Consider the following 24,307-nt stretch of genomic DNA (forward strand, 5'->3'; position numbering starts at 1 on the left):
ATAGCACTCACATACACGCAGCACGCCTTACTGTTCCTCTCAGAGAAGGAGGGAGGGAAGCAGGGATGATGGTGGCTGTTTCCAGTGTGACCTCTTTCACAACCCTTCTTTACACAAATCACATCTCCAAACATCCAGGAGAAATTAGACATTGCTCAGGTGGGCCTTGTTACCCAGCCACAGGGACAAACAGGAATACCCTTCTCTTCATGTGCTGGGGAAGCACATGTGGCTTTTGCTATGGGACATGGGAGCTTTCTCCACTGCTCCTGAAGATGAACCCATAAAACAGTCAGATATCAGAGACACAGCTAGGATTAAAGCAAGTACACAAGAAAACACTGCTCCTTTCCAACAGGTTTCCATGCTTCTATTATTAATCCAGGAAGAGAAGCATCTCTACCCAAACAGGAATTTTCTGTTATTCAATTTTCTATTATTATGTCTGCGTCTAATCTGAGACCAAGGCAAGCTACTGCAAAACTGTTTGAGGCACTGATGCTCTCCACACTTGGAAATCATGCTCATCTGATAAGGCACTGAGAGAATCATGCAAGTAAACAAAGCTGGAGCTGATAAGGACCATGAGAGATAGAGCACAGCAGGTATTTATGCTGGGAGGGGGGAAGGCAGGAGCAGTGCCCAGCACAGCTCCCCACAGCACAGTGCCAGAGCTGGGGCAAGGCCTGCAGGGTGGCTGGAGTGGGGAGAGAAGGGAAGGCAGCCTGGCCCAGCCACCGAGCACTGCAGCCCATGACAAGGAACATTACACAGCAGGATGTGAGCGCTGCTGCTCACAGCGAGAATCTGAACATTAACAATTCATCACAGCACTTCCTTCGTCAGGATACAGAGAGATGGAGGTGGAGCATAGGCTAGAAACCATGGATAAAACCAACCAGGATAGAAGAGTTAGCTGAAAATAATGCAAAAAGGACACAGAAGGGTTTCTTCTTGCCTCTGCATAGTTGGATGAAGCTTGGCAAAACCCGAGTCCTCTCTGCATTGTCTATGGATAACACTGGTGTTCCTGAGACAGCCAGGCTTTTGAGTAATCCAGTGCTAAGTGCCATCAAAATAGCAGCAATAGTAGTAATTAAAAATGAGATGCTTTCACTGCCAAGCAGTGCACTTTGGAGGCAGCCAGCTCACCCAAACAGGGTTATGATAGCTCAGGATTTTACATCTTTATTTCCACCCTGGGATCAGTGAAAAGAGTCTTGGAAGAAATAGGCACAAAATTCACTTATGTCCAGACGGTTCTGAAGTGGAAATGTATTTTTCCCGTTTCTTTAGAACAAAAGATAAATATAAATATGGAAAGGGACTGACATTGGAAAGCAGAAGCCTTCTTGGAATGGAAAACATGACCCCCTTCCCTCCAAACTATTATAACTTTGAAATTAAGGGGGTTTTCAGGCAAAGATAGGAGAAAAGGAGTAACTGTCCCTAACTGGTATGTATGTGTATACCAAGGCAAGCAAACAGCAGCAGCACAGCAGCAGCAGCAGCACAGCAGCACAGCAGCAGCAGCAGCACAGCAGCACAGCAGCACAGCAGCAGCAGCACAGCAGCAGCAGCACAGCAGCACAGCAGCACAGCAGCAGCAGCACAGCAGCAGCAGCAGCAGCACAGCAGCAGCACAGCAGCAGCAGCGCAGCAGCAGCAGCACAGCAGCAGCAGCAGCACAGCATCATCATCAGCAGCACAGCAGCAGCAGCAGCAGCAGCAGCAGCAGCAGCAGCAGCAGCACAGCAGCACAGCAGCACAGCAGCAGCAGCAGCAGCAAATGCAGCAGCAGCAGCAGCAGCACAGCAGCAGCAGCACAGCAGCAGCACAGCAGCACAGCAGCACAGCAGCAGCAGCACAGCAGCAGCAGCACAGCAGCAGCAGCAGCACAGCAGCAGCACAGCAGCAGCAGCAGCACAGCAGCAGCACAGCAGCAGCAGCACAGCAGCAGCAGCAGCACAGCAGCAGCACAGCAGCAGCAGCAGCAGCACAGCAGCAGCAGCACAGCAGCAGCACAGCAGCACAGCAGCAGCACAGCAGCAGCAGCAGCAGCACAGCAGCAGCAGCACAGCAGCAGCAGCAGCAGCAGCAGCACAGCAGCAGCAGCAGCAGCAGCACAGCAGCAGCAGCAGCACAGCAGCAGCAGCAGCACAGCAGCAGCAGCAGCAGCACAGCAGCAGCACAGCAGCAGCAGCACAGCAGCAGCAGCAGCAGCAGCAGCACAGCAGCAGCAGCAGCACAGCAGCACAGCAGCAGCAGCAGCTCAGTCCCAGCCCAGCCTTGTCCCGCTGCGCAGAGAAGGGCGCCTTCCCCTGGCTGCAGTTCCGGGCGCGGCCGCCAGGGGCGCTGCTGGCTCGCGGCGGGCAGGGCGGGGGTGGTGCCTGCCCGCGCCTGCAGGGGGCGCTGTGGCGCGGCTCGGGCGCCGCACGGGAATGGCGGCCGGGCCGGGTGGCGGAGCTGGGCCGCAGCAGGAGCTCGGCTGCTGTAGCTGTCGCTGTCACTGCCTGCTGTCCTGGCAGGCACGGAGTGTGGGCTACAGTGCAGCAAAAACCCTGGAGCAGTGGCACAAAAACCAGCAGGGGCTGGGCAGCCCAGCCTGGCTCAGGGATCTGGGGTTTCCCCTGAGGCACCCCAGCAGATGGTGACAGTCCCTTTGTTAGTGAGGCAGGGCGTTGATAAGGTCCAACGGCCACTCTTACGAGCAGAGCTGCACTCATGGTAGAAGAAAGGCAGCAGACAGAACCCCGCAGTGGTGGGAACTCTCCCCACCGCCACCGCAGCCTGTCTCCCCTACGGATGCCGAGAGAACAAGAGCAGGCTGGGAGCTCCATCCAACCTGGTTTCCCAGCCCAGTTCTCTCAGTATCTCTGCCCCTCCATTAGAAACCCCCCACCTAAGAGTTCAGCCTTCTCGGGGAAAATTTTTTTGTCTCTCCGAATTACCTGGTCATTATTGTCTCTTAGCAACAAAAAATGGGAGAAAATTCTCTAAGAGAAAAAAACAAAAGGAGAACTCCTAAACCCCAGCACCCACACAGACCTCAGAACAAGCACTTTACTGCATAGGTGAAAATACCCTCAAAATAGTTTTCTTCAGGAGAACGGGAGTGGTGAAGGACCTGACAGCTTATTTGTGGGAAATTAGAGATAAACCCAAAATATAAGGAAACCAGAATGGTTTAAGTGGGAAACCTCCTAAATGGAAGAAGCAGTTGGGTTGTGGTGGTCTAATAGCACGCAAACATGTCACATAGTTGTGTTCATGACTAGACATGCTCCTCCAGAGAATACGTAAGCACACAGCTATGCTCTCTCCTCCTGACCAGCCCCATTTTCAGGGAGTTGCTGGCTTGTAGGACAGTGTGTCTTCAGGCCACACATGTGAGCTGGCATCAGAAGCATTTGTCCCCTTTCTGACTTCAGCAAATTGGTTCATTCCATTTATGCATTTTTGATCTGTAACCCACAACAGAGGTTTCTGGCACTGTTGCTGGAAGGTCAGGGAAGGATCACAGAAGAGCAAGTCCCAGGCACAGAGCACTCACAGAGCATAATCCATCAGCTGCCTCCGCCAGGAATTTGCTATGTTTTGAATTCAAAGACTCTCTTTCAAAAACAAAGAACCCACTGAGGCATTCATGTCAAGATGGCAAGCTGGCAGCCCAGAGCTGGTGGAACAGCACAGGGCGGATCCCACATTCACACAGGGCAGCCACCCTTACAGAGATGCTCAGCTACAAGAGCTGTGAGGAGTCCTTGTGAGAAGAGATGGGAGTGGGATGGGATGAGTTGGAAAACGTGGATTCATGCATGAAGAAAAACACTCTGAGAAGGGCTTTGCTCCTGCCTGGCACTAAGCACACTGCTGGGCAGCGTGTTTATCAGCACTCCTGCCTGGAGCAGGATGAAGTGCCTACAGAGCTGACAGGAACCTAAGAACCATTCCCTGGATTTCCTTCTCCCTCCAAGGACTGTATAAGACATTTCAAAATTTGGACCCTTCTTCCATGAGGTCACAGTGAACTGATGCTTTCTGGCACTGTTTTGTTGAAGGATTCAGTAGGAGAGTCCAGGACATGTACCAGAAGAGAGGAGGTTCAGCCAGGACAACTTTGGTCCCGAGCCATTATGAAACAAATCAGGTGATGAGGAACAAGAGACAACTACATGAGAAAGAGCCACAAATGTCAACAGTATAGGGAAAAATACACCAGATTATGGACATTCCCTTCAAGATCTCCCAGGTAAACTCATGTATACATGTTGGCTATCCAAGAAGATGCTGTGGGAGAAGGTGGAGGAGAGCTACAGGGATGAGTTTTCAAACAACAGAAGAGCACCAAACTGGAAGAGATGGCACTTAAGAGTTTTCAGCAGTGTTATTTCTAAAGACTTAATTCCCAAATGTCTGAAGAAAATGAGTACAGGGGCTTGGAGCTTGCCATTGCACAAGGTAGGCATATACTGAAAGAAGCAATGGCAGAGGAGAGCTGGGCTGTAAATTCCCCAGTGGAGACAAACCATGGAATTCTGTTTTTCCGTGCTCAGGTTTAAAGAAAATCTCCCAAACATGACACTTCATCTCACTAGGGGATTTGATCATTACAATTACATCATCACAGGATCAGCTCTCCTGCAGCTTCACACCCCATGGTCAAGGACCCCTTTCCTGGGAAGGGATAATCCCCACAGGATAAGAGCATTTCAGAGAGTAGGCACACACCTCCCAATCTTCTCCAAGCACACTATTTATTGAACACACACAAGTGACAATACAAGAAATAAGTATTATGGGAATTTTCCCTGGATGGTTAACAGCATGTTCTCCTCTCTGGAGGCCCACCTCCAGGCTGTGCTGGATACAAACAACCAGGTGCTCCTCTGGCAGTGGCTGCTGAAACATCATCACTCACTCTCACATTCTGGCACGTGAATAAACTTCCCTGCAGTTTGTGTTTCTCAGTAACCCGGTGGTAGTAGTCATGGTGACAAAACTGGGGTCCTTGGCAACACACCAATGATGCTGCAAATCTAACGATGACTAATCCTAAAAGCTTAATTTACAGAAGTCATTTAAATGCTTAAAGATATGCAGGTCACTGCAGGGGGTGATTTAAAGGCTATGGCATATTTGATGGTGAAACAGTTGTACAGGAGGAACAGCCAGGGCATCTTCTGGCCATAAAATTCTGTGGCTTTTTAATGCAAGATGTGGACTATAGACATTTAAAGGGAAGTACAATTTAAACATAGGCACAATAACAAACCCAGCTGATTTCCAGTCAAAGAGCTGGTCAGAGCTTCCAGATGAAACAGTGTTTTAGATAACAATCCCACACAACAATATCACTGATACAGTACTCCCTGGTTTATTTGTGCCTATTCAGAACATAATGGATGCTTTCCTCAACACATCTTGCCCATAAGCATATAAAACCATGATGCAGCAGAGCCAACTCCCCAGACTGGCCCCATTGAAAGCACACTGAGGACCTCCAGTGCAATGGTTTCTGGCTTTCTAAGGACAGCCAATGGTGCAGCATCTGCTCCATGCCTGCTGCCCCTGTGCATTTCCCACAGGGGAGCATGTGCAGGACAGTGGATCTTGTTCCCTATTCAATGTTTCAGACCACCAGCTTTTTGCTGGCACTAAAAGATGTATGGTCATGTCTTCAATTATTATGCTGCTGTCACCAAGGGAAGTGGACCAAAGTCAGTGTATTGCTCTAACTGTGCTTGGCTGGACCAGCAAGGCAGCAGTAAATCCACGGCCTCTTTTTTCCACAGCTTTTACGCGTTTCTTCTCCCAGTGTCTGCCACTCGTGATCCGAAAGACAAGGAAATGGAGAGTGGTTTCTATTCACACACACTCATCAAAAAGCTTTTGTACAGACTCTCTCCCTGTCTTCATGCAAATAAAGGAATAGGCACTGTGCACTGTATCTTACCCCACAGAAAGCAAATCATGCTGGCCTGAGTCTGTAGAGTCCTAATCTGTATCCCAGAATGCTAAACAATTATCACTCACCTAATTTGCTGTAGTTTTGAGTAAGCATCCACATCATTCAACAACTACCAGAGACAAGCATCAACACACAACCAGGTTAAAACATCTGATCATACATGATACCATTTCTATGTCCTGATCCACTGTTTTAACCCAGTACCCACTGCCCTTCCTACACAGGCATCTTCCAGCAGAAAGGCTTCCTGCATGTGGCCAGGAGCTGGGATTTGAAGCACATTCATGTGGCAGAAAGTAGGCTGCTTCAGTTAAAAGCAAGCAGACAAAAATACTTGTTAGATAAAATCTTAGTTCTACTTATGAGGATTTCCCCCTTATTAAAACTTGACACAACACGACTGCCCTTGTCATTACAGCTGACAAGTAGCCAATGCATGCACAAAGCACCATTGGTTCCCTGCTTCTGTTCCTGCAGAAGAAATTGAGTTTAACTAGGAGTTACATGCACTCTCACTCTATTCTGCTGCTGTAATAAAGCAACAGCAACAACAATAACTATGATAGGTACTAATGACTTCTTCTGCACCTTCAAGAACAAAACCTGTCACTTGATGCACATAATGCTTGTGTGGATGCAATCGCAAGATGCTTCTTGTGTAAATTCAAATTCATGCAAAACAAATACTTCAAGATTTGTCCTGAAGTAAGTCTTGAAGACATACTAAACCTTTGCTCTTCTGAAAAACAAAACCCCCTTCTGATCCCATTTGGGGATTGAAACAGTGATTCTGGAGGGCTTGGACAGTTGTCTCCTCACGTGTTATGCCTGCAATGGAGCTATTAGTCTCCTTGACTATTGTTCATTAACAGGATGTACCTACTGCAGTAACAAATATAGATTTATGCCATTGCACAGTCTCAGTGCTTAGGTACAGAACAGTACCATGACTTCTCAATAATGGAGAACAGAAATGGCAATGTTTTACATAATTACAGCACAAGATGGGAGTCTAAACCCTGCTTTCTGAATCCCTCTGTGTGAAGTTGCTTCAACCACAGCTCAGCTTCATCTCGGGTGATAACATGTCTACCCTCCCCCAGCACTATCACGAGGCTTTAATTAAAGCACTCACACAATTCTGTGATACGTCGTGTTATTTACAATATTGTAAGGCTCCGTGCAGGCTGAAATCCTGGATATAAAGAGGTTTTTTGCTCATGGCTTTTTCAGCCAGCACTATTTAGACTTCTGTTGTCCAAATCAAGAAACCTTGCTGGGTCCCTATGAGTGATGCAGCTCGCTGCTGATGTTTAGGTCACCTCCCTGCTGCTCCTCCTTGGGTCACTTTCAGCAGCCTGTCATGTTCCCTTGTGTCAAGGGGACCACAGCTGTCACACCCATCCTGTATAGGCCATCATAGCTGATGTCTACTTCCCTCCCCAAAGAGGCTGCCACTGCCCTCAAGCCCTGGCCAAGGCACATCCATTGTGCAGCACTGCTCAGCCTGGGCTGCCCACTCTGCCTCAGGAAATGGTACTCCAGGTTCTGCACAGTCACATCGATGTTGTGCTTCAGAGAGGAAGGGCAAACCACGGTCTGCATCACATGGGGGCCAGCTGTGGGTATCCTGGGGTGCCCATTTCTGCAACTGCAGCTGCACTGAGCATTTGGGCATGGTGGCAGTTCAAGGGGAGGCTTAAGGATGGAAAAGGCAAGGCACTTTTAGCTGCAGCTCAGCTACAGGAGAACAGCCTCCTGTAAAACACTACCTATGAAGCTGTCAAGTTTTCAATGCCTGCTGCAAAATCTAATCCCTGCTACGCTTTACGCTCAGCTTCTCCTGAAACCCAGGGTCTGCCATAGACATTTAAAGCTTAGCTGAACAAAGCATTAAGAGAGAGGCTCTATGGACCAGTGGCATGGTCAGTGGGGTATGCAGAGAGGTGACCTGAAGAGGGATTTACCATTTCTAAAACTCCAGTTATAAGAAAGAAATCAAGAGTGGACAAGAAGAAGGGTAGAAGACAGAACGGGTCGTTGTGCTACCTAGGGGACTTGTAAGCTCTTTGTAACATCTGCAGAAGGGGTTGAATTCAGAACCAGAAACCCTGGGATGATGCTAGTTAAATGCTTCAATGAATTGGAAGTTATCTTCCAGTATATTTTTAGTTGGCACCAACAGACATTACATAATGGCTATTACATAACAGCACTACAGCTACAAATACTGTCTTTTGGCTTTTTGTTTGGTTGTTTTTCTTTCTTGCTCTCACCCTCTTTTTCTTCAAGATCTTCTCCTTAGTGGAGGATTGATCAATAAATGCACTTCCCATCAAATGAGGCAGGCAAATCCTTAAGAGAAAAAACAAATGGAGTAAAAATATTGCTACTAAGCTTGTGAGTGCTTCTCTCTTACCCAACCTCAAACAGAATTAACTATTCCCAGAATAGAAATTCCACTAAGGCTTCTCTGTAGTTTAAAGGGACAGGCTGTGATTCTGTGCAGACACTAAATTTCTCAATACTGGTTTTTTTTTCTATCTCACAGTGATAGTTCAGAAGACAAAAATAAGAGGGTGAGGGATAAGCACTACATAAAAGATGCTGAGGAAAAACTGAAGGTTTTTTTTTATCTGCTGGTAAGATCATTGCCTGTTGGTGCTCCTTTAAAATCTTCTTTGGCATATTTTTATCTTTTCTTCTTAACAGCCATACTGGCAGAGCAACAAAGACTTTTGCTTCCAGACTATGTGCTACATGAAAAAGAGAAGAAAGTTTCCAGAAGCCAGAAATATTTCCTTTCCTACACTTCCTATCGCTGAACCCAAAGAGAGCCAAAGCAGGCACACTGCCTCTGAATGCAGGAATAAAATCAGTTCAGTGGCACACCACAAGCTCCCATATCATGTCACCCCCAGTTTAGGCAAGGGCCCTCTGTGCTGCTGTAATCCCAGCACAGAGCTTTCCTGACAAACACAGCACACTCTCAAGACTCCTGCCTTTCTCATGCTGGTCCTCTAAAACAAATGAGCTGATTCCAGGAAGAGCAAGAGACATAATCTGACAAATAATCTCTTCTTTGCTAGCAAGCTGCTCCCTTCTGTTGTTTCTCTCTTCCACCTCCCTAAACCTGGAAATGCCACTCACGCTCTCCTGACCTATAAATAAACCAAACCCTGGACTACCTAGATGGGAAGGCAGCATGCTGTGCACTTCACTGGTGTCACACACTGGATCAAAAACAACTCTGGGAAGGTGGAGAAAGAAAAAAACACCAACAAATGCAGCCACTTGGAGAGCACTATGTCAGCTCAGGGAGAGACTTGTTGGCTTTAAAAGCTATTGCAGCACAGAGCAGACCTCACTACTGACAGTGGTGCTCTGGAGGCAGCAACTGCAGCCCCCTGTGAAAGCACAGCCTGGCAGGGCTGCTCCTATGAACACGAGCAAAAACCCAAGAAAGCAGGACAAAGAGGCAGCAAAGACATGAAAATGAATTAGCTGGCATGACAGTGTTAGGTCTGGACTGAAGTAGTGCAGTTAGGGGAGAAGAAACAGCATACAGAAACTTAACAAATGTACTAGGATATATTATTACATGGGGAATACTGCCTTGTTTTGTGGACTTCTGCCACCCAGCTATTATGATCTTCAACCATTAACCTGAAGAGGAAATTTGCTGGAAAAGCTGGCTTGAGACATTGTTTTGAGCTGTGAAGGCATGAATGCATGAGACTTCCTCTGCTAGTAATCCGTGCTAACCACAAAGAATACAGTCCATTTGTCATTCAGGACTGAAAATATTAAGAGAAACAAGTGTCAAAAGCAGTAGGTTTACTTGCATTTGTCACAGATTTCTCCTCAATACAAACTACTTAGGGATTTTACAATAACGGATCACTTGTAGCACTGAAAAATAGCAAACACACCTTTAACTGAGACAAAGGTTCATGTTCTCAGGAGAAAAACTCCTAGTTCATTTCAAAGCTCCTCCCTGCTGAGCGTCCAGCCCCAGGTGCTTGGGATAAAGGCCCTTGATATGGCAGCAGTGGTGTTGCTGCCGAGTGCCCTTCTCAAGATCAAAGCCCTGCAGGCAAACACGGCACAACTGCTAAATCCCTTGTTAATGAACCCTTCGGCATGGCTGTACTTGGAGAGCGGTGGCTTCCTCGTGCATGTATGCAAAGCAGGGGGGAAAGGCATCCTCAGGAATGCACAGCTGAACAGATGGAGGGGCACTGTTTATCCAGCACCGGCTGCAGTTGCTGCTGCAGCACTGGTGCCAGAGTCACAGCAAACAGCCTGTCCCCAGACAGCGCGGCCACAATGGGAGCGCGCCCGGGGGCTTTCCTGCCGGGGGGAAAGAAAAGGATGTTTAATTTAAAAGGAAGGGAGCAGCATACAGACTGTGTGAACTTGTAAAAATCACGTTTCACTTTGACGTACTTCGATTTTGGCCAAGGGAAACCAGCTGGACTTTGCAAGGTCATCTCAGTGGACCCAAACATGCATTCCCGTTCCCACCCAGCCTCTCTGCACATACCTTTGCGACAGCCTGACATACCAAACCTCTCTCCTGGGAGAGCAGCAGGGTTATCCCTCACAGCCTTGAGGCATAATGCACTGAGGTTCAGTTCCATGGTGTTCCTGAGCTCTTTGGTTTCTTACTTTTAAGAGACTTCCAGGGAAGTGCATACAACGGGATTGTGAAGAATCCTACTAACCAGCTGCATGTCCAAGCACGAGCCTCTGCAAACATGCTGCTGCTGTGCAAAAAAAAAAAGCCAACTCCACTGTAAAGACTGTTCCACTGATTTAAGATGGAATTAAAACATATTTAAGTCATATAAGTAATATGTATTAAATTTAAGAATAAAATAAAAAGTCTCAGATCAGCAAAATATGAACCATTAATCAAACAGACACTGTGAAAAACTTCACTGTGAAATCTCTAGTGATTAGCTAAGGGCCCTCTGCCAAGGAGGCCTGTGAGCTCTGTTTCACTGACATGTATTTTTAAACAACCTCCAGCAAAGAGGAGCTCCATTTGGGGCACAGAATACCAGCACTGGGGGCTGGGACCAGTGTCTGCCACAGATCATCTTGCAAAGCATCTCACTGGATCCCAGCTCTCCATCTGAAAGGCCCTGCTCCTAATTCCTGCCTAGCTCGTACAACAGAATCTGCAGGGCATAACCACCTGCTTCCTACACTCACAGAGTGCCCTGCTGTCCCTGTTTGCTGCTGAGAGCTGTGTACATCTGTAATATACACCATGCAGACAAAAAAAAAAAAAACAACCCCACAGCTGAAAGATCTTCAGGTAAAATACAGCCAGTCTGTGGTAGTTAGCCCTATCATTCCCAGCTGTATTTAATGCATTATCTGAAATCACCCAGCAGCAGAGAGCCTGTAGCCTCTTTAATAGCCCATTGATTGCATGTATTGCACAATCCATGATGCAAGCTGCTAGCAGCATCTCAGACTACATGAACATCACCTGCAACTCCAGGTATGCTGAAATCTGCCTGGCCTAGGTAAGGAGAACTGACATTTCATCAACCTAGTGGCCCCTGCCTACTTGTGCTGAGCACAATATGTCTAACTTCTCTGTTTGCTAATTGCCCAGAATGCTCCAGAGACAAGAGTTTACATTGGTAACAAATACAGAATTAAGCTGACAGTTTAAAAAGATAAGTAAAATGTTGCTTTCCATTCAAATTTGGGGGAATAAATGATTAGTTATAAGCAAAGAACTTCTCCCACAGAGTGTTTACTCTATCCTGGAATGCATCAAGAGGTATCTGCATTACTGCAAATCCTCATCAACAGAAATGCAAATGTTTAGAAAGAGGGAGAAACAGAGGAACAAGATGATCTTTTCTTTCCAACACAAACCATTCTATAATGGAAAATACCACCAGTTAAAAGGTTTTTCAGATTAGTCTGTATGAAAGAAAATGGGCAAGCAGTGCTCATCTAAACTCTGCCAAAGCAGTAACCACTTAAAAGGTGCAAAAGCTCTGCAGCATGAGGGCCAGGAGAGGGGCCCTGATGGAGCAGGCTGGCCAGTGCTGGCCCCAGTAGGAGCCCATGAACCAACCACTGCTCAGCTGGGAGCAGGCAGCACTCACTTTTCTGTTCAGTCAGAGCCACCACTTCCCTCCCTGACAGTGATAATGGGGGTTCAACCCCCCAGTCACTTCTGCAGCTTCCCGAGACCCTTGAGCAGAAGAAGGCACAGCCCAAAGGATGCCTGGAAGGGCCAATTGTTCAGCCAGAAGCACCACTCTGGCTTGGCTTCTACCTGCCCACCCTGCAGGACATACCAGATGGGGAAAAGAAAACCCTGCAGAGGAAGGTGAGGTGCTAATTATTAAAAAAAAAATAAATTAAAATGAGCAAGCAGAAAAACAGCATCAAGATGTTCAGCATGCCTCACCAACTGAGAGTGGGTTCATATAACATGCAGTTTGGTTTTAAATGCTTGTACCACCAAAGTTTTTAATCTAAGTTTTTTCTGATCACTTGCACCAAATGGAGCAGAAACAGCTGTACTCCAAAGGGCCCTGCACTTGTTTCCAAAAGGTGTTTCTTGCCTCCATGCATCTAATCCAGAGAGACCATGGATATAAGCAAAAATACATTCTGGCTGATTTCAGAGCATGAGAAGCAAAGGAGAGCAAAGAAGATAAGTAGACACAAGAATAGTTTAAATTTATTTCTGCAGACATAATCCAAGAAGTGCGAAGTGGAACTTCACCGTACATTGCAGGCAATCAAAAGCAGAAGTCAGTCCCATGACAGGGCTTAGCAGAACCACAGCACAAGCTCTTAAGTAAAGAAATAAAAGAGACATCTTCAGAATAAACACGAGTTCTGCAAGAACTGACTGAGAGAGATGATGGACGTCTCAGAGAAAGAGGCTCTAAGTGATGAAGACTAACACCCTGCTCCCCAGCTTTACTCTCTCCCGCTGAGCTGGCCAGTCCGTGGGCAGACAGGCACACAGCTGTCAGGGACTGAAATGGTTCACGCATTTAACACTGTTATGGAGGAGGTTTGCCCACTATAGCAAAAACTGTATAAAGATGGACAACCACAGAAGCCTCTTTGAAGATGCCTGACTGGAACTTTGGACTGTAAGTTAAGCTGCCTAGATAAGATAAAGGAGACACTGTTGTTCAATCAGCTCAGGTCTAGCGAGAAACAAACAAGGTTGAGGGAAAGGAATACATCCACGAGAAAGCCAAACCCAGCAGCTGCACTGAGAATCATCTCTGGCTGGGTTTGAGGTGGGGGAGCCCACAGAACCCAGGTTTATACAGCCTCCCCATGAAATGGGGTGGGGAGAAGGAGGTTTTGGGTGCGTGGTGTGACCTCTGATCACAGGCACTGAACTCCCATCCTCCCTTACACAAACTGGCCCAGCTGTGGGCCCCCCAACCCCACAGGCCACATCCACAGGACATTCAAGTGAGAGGCAGTCGAGAGTCACAATACATCAAAGACCCCCCAAAGCACTCCCCAGACTCATTTCTGAGGCTGCGCACCTCAGGACTGCATGTGATGCAAATTGATGCAACAGATCCAGAGTCTGCTTTGAGAGCCTGGTCCCTGCCATGGGGGATGTGCTGGGGCAATCCCACTTGGCCTGAATATACATGAATCCATCAGATTCTGTGCTTTTTGGGGGACATTCACCACCAAGATGACCAGCTGGAGTGGATCAATAGAACATCACTGGAATCCATGGAATGGTGATATTTTCTTCATTCTGTCTCTCTTTCTGTCCCTCCACCTCTTTTCTACTTCTTTCTCTTCCTTTTTCTCTTTTCCTCTCTCTCTCACATTTATTATTAAACAAACCCTTTACTTAATTTAATATTAAACAAAAATACTACTAACCTTGGCATATGGTCTTGTTCGCACCTTAATTTGGGCATTTCTAATAACTTTAAAACTGGATCATGACACAGCCCCAGCAGCAACCTCTCAACTCTGCATGCCTTCAGCTTAGACTCTTGCCTTCAGGCTGTCCTCGCCAACTCTGTTCCCAAAGTGCTGCCTTGACACAGCTAGCCTCTAATTTGTAAGAATTAGAACTGGGTCCTAGAAATCAAAGGGTACATAACTTTTTCAGCTCTGCTGTGCCCCACTGTTGTTGTGAGATGCCATGGGACAGCACTGTATGAAAGAAAGCATAGAAGAGAAGCATCTTGCAGAACAAAGCCGTTGTGTTTGTACTGGACTCGTATGACCTCTTCCTTAGAGTAAACAAATCTAGACCTCTGAACCAGACACAGTTAGGGATGACTCTCCACTCTCAGAACTCCCAACCAATCCTAAAGATGAAAGAGAGCCAGAAAACACTAGAGAAGGGGTTGCTGCAGCCCAGTCTCTCCCAAGTATGGCATAGATGGTCCTTCAAACACGTAAAAGCAATCTGCAGTTGAGTTAATAATCAATAAACTTCTTATTTGTTTATTAAGCTTTTATAACTTCCCTATACATGTGCCCTTGATGAAAAGGGTGATCCTTCTTAGTATAGCTGGACATTACCTGTACATTTTCTCCACAGGGTCAGTTTACTGCAGATCCCATGACAAGAATTTAGGAGCTATTACCCGTGCTTGGAAAGCAATACATTCATCATCAGTCAGGGATCACGCTCCACAGTACTGGTCAGTCCCCAGTGCGAACAGCTCATCCTGCAATGCTGCAAACCAAGTGAAGTGCTAACGCATGTGCCCCAGCCCCTCAATGAAGGTTAAAGACCCATTTAGCACCTGGTGCTGAAAATGGTGGTTCTCACAAATCATCATCCTGCAGCCTGCTTTACTCAACCACTTTGGCACGGTAACTGAGGATTTATTTTACACATGAAAATGTTTAAAGTGGTGCAATATTGAGTGCTCTGCAGGTGGGAAGCTGCCAAACAGAGGTTGCAACAGGCAGGGACACAATCCAATATATCATGAAACCAGAATTTCTGTTCCTGCCATTTGCTTTATTTAGTCTCCAGCTTCCCCCAGCGGGAAGGACAGGGCTGTCTGCAGCCCCAGCCACATTCACCACTCAGCCAGGTGCCACCCCAGTGCCAGAGCTCTGGGCACTGTAACAGAGCTCAAAGCAGCAGCCTGTAATAATGCAACTGAATGCCTCGTGAGGCACATACAAGAGGAGGTAAATTAGCACAGGCAAGCTGAGTATTTTAATAACCACAGGCACTTTCAGTAATTGTTAAACAAAATGCTCAGAAACAAAACCAGTACAACTACCATCTTGGGCACTGAAAGCTGCTGAAAAACTGCAATTGTATCAGAGCTTCATGGCCGGCTGCACACGCTGCTGCTTTAGAGCCAGCCCATCCTCCTGCCACAGGCACTGAAAATGTAGCTGGACTTTTCCACTGCCCTGAGCTGATCTGAATGAAAGACACTGCTTGCTGTCTGGCAGGTACTTGCTGCCTTGAGCATCCTCGTGGGCAGTGCAAGGAGCAAGTGCTTTAGATGGCTACATTCTGCTTGCCCACAAACCCAGCACTCACCAGCCTGTTCCTCTTTCTTCTCTTCCCTCCTCCCACCTCTCCACCCCAGTCACCCTCTGCTACGGCTCTAACTGCATCATCTCCTCCTATACTACTTGTTGCTATGTCCATATTTACTCTTTTTTGTCTCTTCTTGTCTTCCCCACTTGTTCCCCTGTACCCTGTCTTCCCTGACACTGGATCTATCCCATGTCTGTATCTCCATCACTCTCACACATTTGTCCCCTGCAATCCCAGACTAACTATTTATATCTTTCTTCTGCTTCTTCCTCTGAAGAGGTAGGACAAGACCAGGGTCAGAAACTTCCCCTGCTCCTGAACACCCCCAAGAATTTGTGCTTCCAACTGCACCACTGAGGCCTCCCCCACAACCAGGGGTACAGCATCCTCTGCCAGTGTGAGCTGCACTACCGACTGCAAAAAAGCCACCAGACTGGATGTCACTCCTGACACTGTGGCTGAAAAACTCTAGGGTACACAAACCTCCACCTGGGCTGAATGATTTAATGAGGTGAAGGTACCTTCTCACGCAAAGACACCTCTGCTGCAAAGGCGTGAGAGGACTAGAGCTCTTAAAAAAAAATCAATTGTCAGTATTTTCCAGTATTTCCTTCCAAGCTACTCCTGAGAATGCCTTAAACAAAATAAAAACTACTTGAAGAAAGTGATGACATAACCTCCTCCCAGGTTACCGAATTTCACACAGATTTAGTCAGACCATGGGCATTTTACTGGCAAAGCTACCAGAAAGCTGAACTGTCAGCCCCACCTAAAACAAGTGTTAAACTTTTGCTGACACAGTTCATTATCTTGCAAAACAAATTGTCCCAAGTGAACTGTGACATTAATGTGTGTGATTCTCCAGTTGTTCAGGCTATTAAAGTGTAAGATGTATTAGAAGTAAGGGTAGAAAATAGCCTTTGCAAAATATTTTTCAGATCATTAGCTGACAGAATTTTCTACACAATTTCACTCTCTCATTTCTGAGTACAAGTGCCTTCTCCTTATTAAGTGCTTCCCAACCTGCTAAGCACGATGTGTTTTCAGTGGTTGCACTACTCACACAAAGTATATCAGTGACTCCAGCTCTTACTCCACTATTTCAACCCACTGGAGACAATCAGGTGAAATTAGGGCTATATTGACAAGCAGCTGCCTTGTTTCACTCAGCTCAAAGGAAATAAGGCCAAATCAGTCGTACTCTCTAATCCATGAGTAGCCAAACTTAGAAACGAAGAAAGAAGCTGGGAGAAAACCAATAGATTATTGCATATCTGTCCACTGTAAAAATTATATTATTGCCATTATTCAGCAACTGAACTTAGTCATACACAGATCAGTAATGAGGCCCTTTTCTGTATGGGAAATTGGTCACATTAAGCTTCTCTGCTTTCTGCTCATCTTGGCAATAAGGACCTTCTGCATTTTTGTTCAAACCTTTCTTGCCACCTAGAATCTTTGAGCTGCAATAGCTGCTTGGAAAAAAAAAGTACTTGGTAAACACACAAGAGCCTTTCAGATTTTTGCTTCCTGGACCACATGACTGTCATTCTTTATCCTGTGGCAGAGGCTAGGGGAACTAGTCATGGAGCTGCCTTGAGCTCACTGCAGGAAAAACAAAAGAAACAGAAAAATTCAAACCCAGATAAAGCAATAGATGAAAAGCTGTATTTAACTCTTTTCTTTTACTCAATTTTCCACTGAGTGTCTTCAAAGCATCACCTCTCCATTTTCAAACAAGGAAGCAGACTGCACCCTGTGCCAGGAGCCGAACTAATCAAAACTGACCACAAAAGTGTCCCAGTCTAGAAGAGTCCATCAAAAGCCTACTGAGCTCAAGCACAGGAATCTCTACAGAACAGGCTGGTTTTTCCCTAGTAAATTTCCCTCCAGAAACTTCTCAGCTCAAGTGACTTTTTGAAGCACCTGGGTAAGGACTGAGAATTAGTGACAAATACCATCTGAAACACTGCAGTGCTCTGCAAGGAGTACCCCAGCACATGCCTTGTGTCCTGTACAGAAGAGCCCTGCTCCAAACCCGGTGTTCTGCACTGCAAACAGAACATCAACCCTTTGTCACAGAACCCAAGTGACACCAAGCCACCCAAGGAGACTCCAGTGTGGAGAAGACATCTGCTCATGCCATCCTCCTCCCCTGTGAAGAGCCAGCCTCATCCAACTGCCTTGCCTTTCCTCACTTCTACAGGGCAGGACAGGAAGGGGTCCTCATCTTTTGGATATTGAAGCCATGCTCAGGCACAAGGGGCTTGCTAAAACCCAGCTCAATATGCTTAAAATTAAGAAGGTGCAAATGACTTAAAGATGCAGCCATTACTCCACAAAGAGCTATTAAACCTCCCGTTCTCAAAAGCATTTTCCTTTGGGGTTGGTGAAGTACACTCTGCAGTTCCTTTGAACTTCATGTTTATGAGATACACAAACTGCACTTTTGAAAGCAAACTGGTTTCAGTTTGTGGTTTCCTTTCATCCAAACGGGTGGTAATCTGAGACAATCTGAGAAGCTTTCATGGATTGTCCTGGATTCTTGGATACATAAATACATTTCCTTGTAAAGAAAGGTACATACAAGCCACTAAAACCAGGCACATTGTGGCATGTTGGGAGCACTCATCTAGGTCAAGAATTTGTTGATACAAATTCTAAAAATGAATTTTGGGGGGAAAATTCTATCATTTGCTCTATTTAGAGCATGAGAAACCATGGTAAACATCCATCAGGCAAGGCACTCCTGTCTGCTGCAAACAGCACAGAGCTTGTTTAAGAGGCTACTTTATTTTTGTTCACTGGCTAAAATGCAAGAACAGGTATCCAACAGAGGTTTATCCACATGATGGTCCACATAAATTCTCATCCCACTTCTCCAAAAGCTCAATTCTAACTTTTTAAAAGAAACAAAATAAAACACCAAATTCACCAAACTTAAAACCTGAGGATGTTAGCAGTACAACAACAGTACTCAAGAGTCACGACACAACCTGTCATCAAGCTCTTGAGGACTCCCTGCTCTACTGGGCTTGCCTCACTTATGGATGTCAGGGCCCACGTGTGAGCTGTTTTTTTAACTTGCCAGCCACATAAAAACTAGGTTTGGTCCCGGCAGTGAAAAATCCAATATATTTTATAGAGAAATATATTATATAGTGAAAATCCAACATATTTTTCAGTTGTAAGCTAGAGTTTAAGGACAGGTTTCTGAAAAAGAAGAGCTAAAAATGATTTCTCTTAAACATCTTCTCAATGCCTGAATAAATATATACAAATATAGGTATATACACTAACATACACAGGCTATATATATATATATATATACACATACACACACATATATATATTTAAATTGGCAACTCCTAAGTATACAAGTTCAGCTCAAAGTGTTTCAGTAAATAAACATCTTAACCAAGCCCAGGGAAGCAGAAGAAAACGACAGTGAAATAAATACCTCGCAGATACAGTTACTTCAGCAGGGCTCCAGAGGTTAACAGTTACTTAGTGCATGCAATCTGCTCGGTAATGTGAAAGACACAAAAATAAAGAAATCAGGTTTCTGGGGACCCTGCAAGGCCTTGTCAGCCACAATGCCAGTGCTGCTGACACTGCCAGTCCTTGAGAAGTCACCTCTCACATTTTATCACCCTCTTCAATTTAATGTACTCCAAAACCAACTCAAACAATAAATGCAGACTGTGACTGTGGAGATACAGTTCTTTCCAACTGTAAAAATTCTATAAATTTGGAAGTATGGAAGTTGGAACTGAAGAGGGACTGGTAAATCGTGTAAAATAAACATGAGAATATTTTGGTAGAACACGGTGATGGAAATCCCAAAGAGAGCAAAAGAAAAATGGACAAGCAAAACTGGGAACATGTTTACCACTGTGCCTAGATGGTCTGCAGAAATCTTGGAAAAGGATTATGAAGGAAAATAAACCTGAGTTTTTATGCTACTCTGAAGGAAGCTAATTGCATCTCTGAAGAAACACATTGCATCTTACACCTAACTTTGATTCTAGTCAGGATTTAGGATTTATATACCATATGATACAAACTCATAAGCACATTCATAGAGAGAGGAAGGGGGAAAGAGAGAGGGAGGTATGAGCCCAAACATATTGTAATTCTTTTGATTTGTCTTCTGAGGATGAAGTGTTCTTATTTTAGGATTTTATTCTTCTCTACCATGAGAAAATCTACTGGATATTTTCTGTTAAGTGCACTATAGCTGTAATACAGCTGTCAAAGATAGGATTTTAAGGGAAGATATACTGTGAAACAGCTCATCAAAAGGCAGAATTTGTCTTAGAAAGTTAAGATCTTCACTGGACTTTTAAGAAAAATAACAATAAGTAGTCAGTTCTCCATGGAGGAACATTAGCAGGATATCCTGGCACAACCTTTGTTATTTTGTATTTTTTGTTATGGCTCTGTTTGTCCTCTTTCCTAAGAGTCTTGGAGACACTGTGGATAGTTCTGTCAGAAATAACAAATTGATGCTCAAAGATCCTTAAGAACTGTTGGGAGGAGAACTGAGTCAGACCACAGACAGCAGGCTACAGTGCAAACAGACAACACCTGAAACCCAATGAAGTTATCAGAGTGCTGACAGAGGATGTCATGGAGACCAAAAGAATGAAGAGGCTTCATAAGGGGCTAGACAACTCTGTGGTGGATTGGTATACTGATAGCTATCAAATATGGTAATGCAGATTCAACCTGTAATTTAGGAATCCCTCAGTTATTGACTGGTAGGAAACTGTAGTGGGGAAGGAAGAATAAAAACTTCCTGCTTATCTCCTATCCCTGCTGATCTCACACAGAGGTGTGAGATCACCTTCCATATACACTGCTCATATAGCCACAAGCCAATGTGAGCCAACACCCACAGCCCTTTCAAAGAGATCAGCATCTCAAAAGAACCAGGTAAGGCCAGATTATTACAGAGAATGATTTTCACTGTTATTTACACTGCAATTGATGCAGTAATCTCTCTCGAATTGTGTTATGGTATCTGAGCAGGATCAGGCACCTAAAAGCAAATGGCTAAAGAGAATCCAAACAGAAACCTTCCAAAGAGCCCCTGGTCAGTGGTACACAACATGATGTAAATAGTGCTCAGCTGAAAGGCAGGGATAAACTCTGACTGCAGGTCAGCAAACCCCTAATTAAGTTGCAAAACTTTTAAGTAGACATTTGATTTATCAGAGGTGCAATTCTGCATCATGGGTATATGAGCAGGATCTTAAACAATGAACTTAGAAGTTCTGCAATGGTAAGAAGTGGTATGGGAATTGTCAGAGCTGTGAAGTCTGGAAAATAATTAAAATAGGGAGCAAAACAGCAGAACAAAATTTTCTGTTTTCTTTTAGATTCAAGACTTCAAGGGATGTCTAAGAATTAAAGGAGGTGACAGACCTGCCAACAGCCACTTTTTGCTGTCACAGGAGGGAATTTAGAGATCATCAATTCATACAGCCCAAAGCATAAACTTTCCACAAGCAGAAATCATGTCATGAGCTAATTAAGATAACCTCATGTTAACACCCTTTCTAAACTGAATAAATGATTTTGAAGAATAGTTGACTTGTATGTTTATTTCTATCACTGCCTGATTTTGTACTAAGTGCATGAGCCATACATGGGCAGCTACACCTGGGCAGCTGTGCAGTGTAACAGAATGCCCAAGAAGCTACAGCCCTCAGCTACAGGTAAATCTCACCTGCTTTCATCACCCTGGAATGCTCTGTAGCCTCAGCTATGCAAGTCATGTTAGTCCTGCTGTGCTGATAAAACATATTTCTGGAAGGTGGTTCCAGCTGAAAGGCAGATTTACTGATGACACAGTCCAAAACAATGAGAGGTGTTTGAAGTGTAGGGACAGAGGAGAGGCCATGCCTTTAGCATTATTCACTGGGGATTGCAAGAGAGACACAGCTCTGCCAAAGGAAGCTGGAAGTCCAACTTGCTCAACTTTCTCATCTCCAAGCTGCATACAAAACATCAGTGTCATGGTCAAAATAAAACACTCTACCATTTTGGGCATATTGCCTAATTAGAAACCATTGTTATCTGAGATCACTGTTTTTGCAGCTGTCAGGAAATTAAATAACCCAAGGGTAACTTGGAATTAAATAAAGCTGTACAAACACATAGCCCAGCTCTGAAATCCTGACTCTGACAAGCATCCCCTCTGCTTTCCAAGGGACTCAACATTTAACTAGGGCATGCAACTATCATTTTCAATCAGGCCATAGGATAACAAACACTGGTCCTTCTTGAGGGGCTGAACTTGCAAATCCATATATCACAATGCTGCCTTCTCTCCACTAAAAGCAGCAGCACCTCCTGAGGAAAGAGCTCCATTACAAGTGTCTACTAAGAGAGCAACCAAGGACTGATAGAAGGAAATGCTTATACAGAAATACCTACCTTAATCTCATTTCAATTACTTCTCTTCTTATGGTCCTTGTAACTTGCAACTTTGTCAGCAATCTAAAAACTAAGCTGGTTATACTTTTACACTGACTTTTAAAGAATTAAACAAAAAGGAGAAGTGCATTTCCAGTGAGATTGGTGCAGTCTGTGAAATGCACAAAAATGCCCACTAGGGAAAACCTGTTTCTGGTGGCCTCCTTTCTTAGCTTTCTACTTGTAATTTCTGTTGCAAGACACAACAAACTCAGACTAATATCAAAATCTGAGTTTAAGAGAAAGAGACAAAGTTCTTGCCAGGCCAGACACTGACCCAGCAATAACAGGTATTGCACAGGAAAGTCAAGTCTACAAACAAAAGCTGTTATAATGTGTCAACACAATTCCCACCTGGCCATGGACACAGAGGGATGACAGACTCACTGCAGATGACCTGGAGGATCATGAGGAAATGACAATTTTACGGTAGTGTCTCAGAACAGGTATTCAGGTTGTTGCAATACAGTGGTAAATAAAGTCTGATTTTGAAGTGCAGATAAGTAGATGTCAGTTTGGGCTTCCAGTTAAGGCAAAATCTCCTTTGTCCCGCAAAGTATGTGTGTGACCTGAAACAAGTAGTTTGGTCTCCTTTTTATCAGTTTCCTCATATGTGGGAGAAAATAATTCTTATCTCACAGAGGTCTCCTAAGAGAGGAAGTATGAATACACTCCAAAAACAAAGCATCATTATTATGTTTGGCTAAAAATGTGGAACATGGTAAGGTAGATTCCAAAAATAATCATTATGTCCACTCTCACTGGAGAGCTGGGTTGGGAAGACAAGACCAGGTTAGGCTCTGGTCAGTTTTCAGGAAATCAGGCTGCTCTCTTTCTTCCTCTTCACAGGATAGCATGCCACTAATAATGAGCAAACCTGGAAAATTAAAACCAGATTCAATCTCCAACAGCTGATATTTGCTCACAAGAATGAAGAAGGGAGCAAAAACTGGCTTTTTTTTTCTTTATTGACAAGCAATGAAGATTAAAATTTTGGCTCAAGATGTGTACAGAGCACGGCTGTGAATGCATGTGTCTTGTGCAGGATTGTTTCCTGAGTGCCATCTCTGTGCTATGATCAAGAGCTAGGTGCTTCCCAGCCTGTCAACCATGGCTTTTTGCTCCCAGCCAGGAAAGCATTGCTATGGCAGCCTCTGCTCACCCTGCTTCACGAGCAAATGGGATCCACAGCCCAAAAGAACTGAGGATTTTAAATGGGATCCACAGCCCAAAAGAACTGAGGATTTTAAATGGGATCCACAGCCCAAAAGAACTGAGGATTTTAAATGGGATCCACAGCCCAAAAGAACTGAGGATTTTGTCTCTGATAGTCCAGTAACAGGAACTGCAGAAATCAGCAGATTTCCCACTTCCTGACAAAACTTTCCCTGTGTTTCAAAAACTCCTGGCAAAGGCTTTGCTCCCAGACTCTGCGAGCCAGGGGTGGAGAGGACCCAGCCCAGACAGTCAAAGGCAGTATTTCCAGCTCTGGTTACTGCCAGCAAGGGGACACAGGTAGCACATTCCACTGAAAAGCCACACCCACAGAAATGAAAGAATATCAAAAGAAGAACCAATGCAGTTGGATTCACATTTACAATTCCTTCTGCATTTTCAAACAAAGTAGCAAAAAAAAAAATCCTTCTTTTTTTTTTAAACACAGTATTTTAGACAAGATTTCACTGGATGGACTACAGCATAGAGCAAATACTTACATTTCAAACAAAACTTGAAGATGGAGCCACTAAATTCCTTACTGTATGACTGTAACCCTGATGTTGTGAATCTTAATCCTGTGCAAGATTAAAAGGTAAAATATGAGATTTCTAAAAGATTATGTAACTTTTCCCATAAAGGGCATTTTTTCCCACCATACTCTCCAGTCTGTTCCACTACAGACCTGATTTGTTCCTTAGGCTGCAAGTGCACCCATTGTAAAAGGGAATCGTGAGGGACAGAAACTCTCTCACTTATTATTACTTACAATGGCCTTTGCCTGTTACATTATCAAAGCATTTCACATATTTACTAATTAATCTTTACAAGACCTGCTATGAGGTGATTTAATTGGATTATCCCTGTTTCTAAGATGAGGAAACTGAGGCACAATGAGAGACTTGCCCAAAGTGAAACAGAAAAGCCCAAGGTGAAACAGAAAAGCAGCAGACCTATGAACTTCACCGTAGTGCTCTGGTTCCCTATGCCTTCACCTTGTGATGGCAACAACAAAGCTGCTCACTTGAGAAAGGCTTACTTGCCCTTGGAGAAGCCCTTCCACAAACCCTAGGCTGTGACTGTCA

At 44.9% G+C, this 24,307-nt stretch overlaps 1 protein-coding gene across 4 annotated transcripts in view; it reads right to left on the minus strand.

Annotated features, from left to right (window-relative positions):
- CASTOR2 (cytosolic arginine sensor for mTORC1 subunit 2) overlaps positions 1-24,307 on the minus strand; it is a 129,123-nt gene that overhangs the window by 36,330 nt on the left and 68,486 nt on the right. For 2 of the 4 annotated variants that reach the window (XM_038158439.1, XM_038158438.1), the window contains exon 3: positions 10,518-10,740. The exons of the other annotated variants lie outside the window; for them this stretch is intronic. In XM_038158439.1, the coding sequence (XP_038014367.1) occupies positions 10,518-10,614 (97 nt within the window). In that variant the 5' untranslated portion in view covers positions 10,615-10,740. The remainder of the gene's footprint in view (positions 1-10,517; positions 10,741-24,307) is intronic. 4 annotated transcript variants of the gene reach the window in all.

This window comes from Motacilla alba, chromosome 19 (genome assembly GCF_015832195.1).
Source record: "Motacilla alba alba isolate MOTALB_02 chromosome 19, Motacilla_alba_V1.0_pri, whole genome shotgun sequence".
Classification (NCBI taxonomy): domain Eukaryota; kingdom Metazoa; phylum Chordata; class Aves; order Passeriformes; family Motacillidae; genus Motacilla; species Motacilla alba.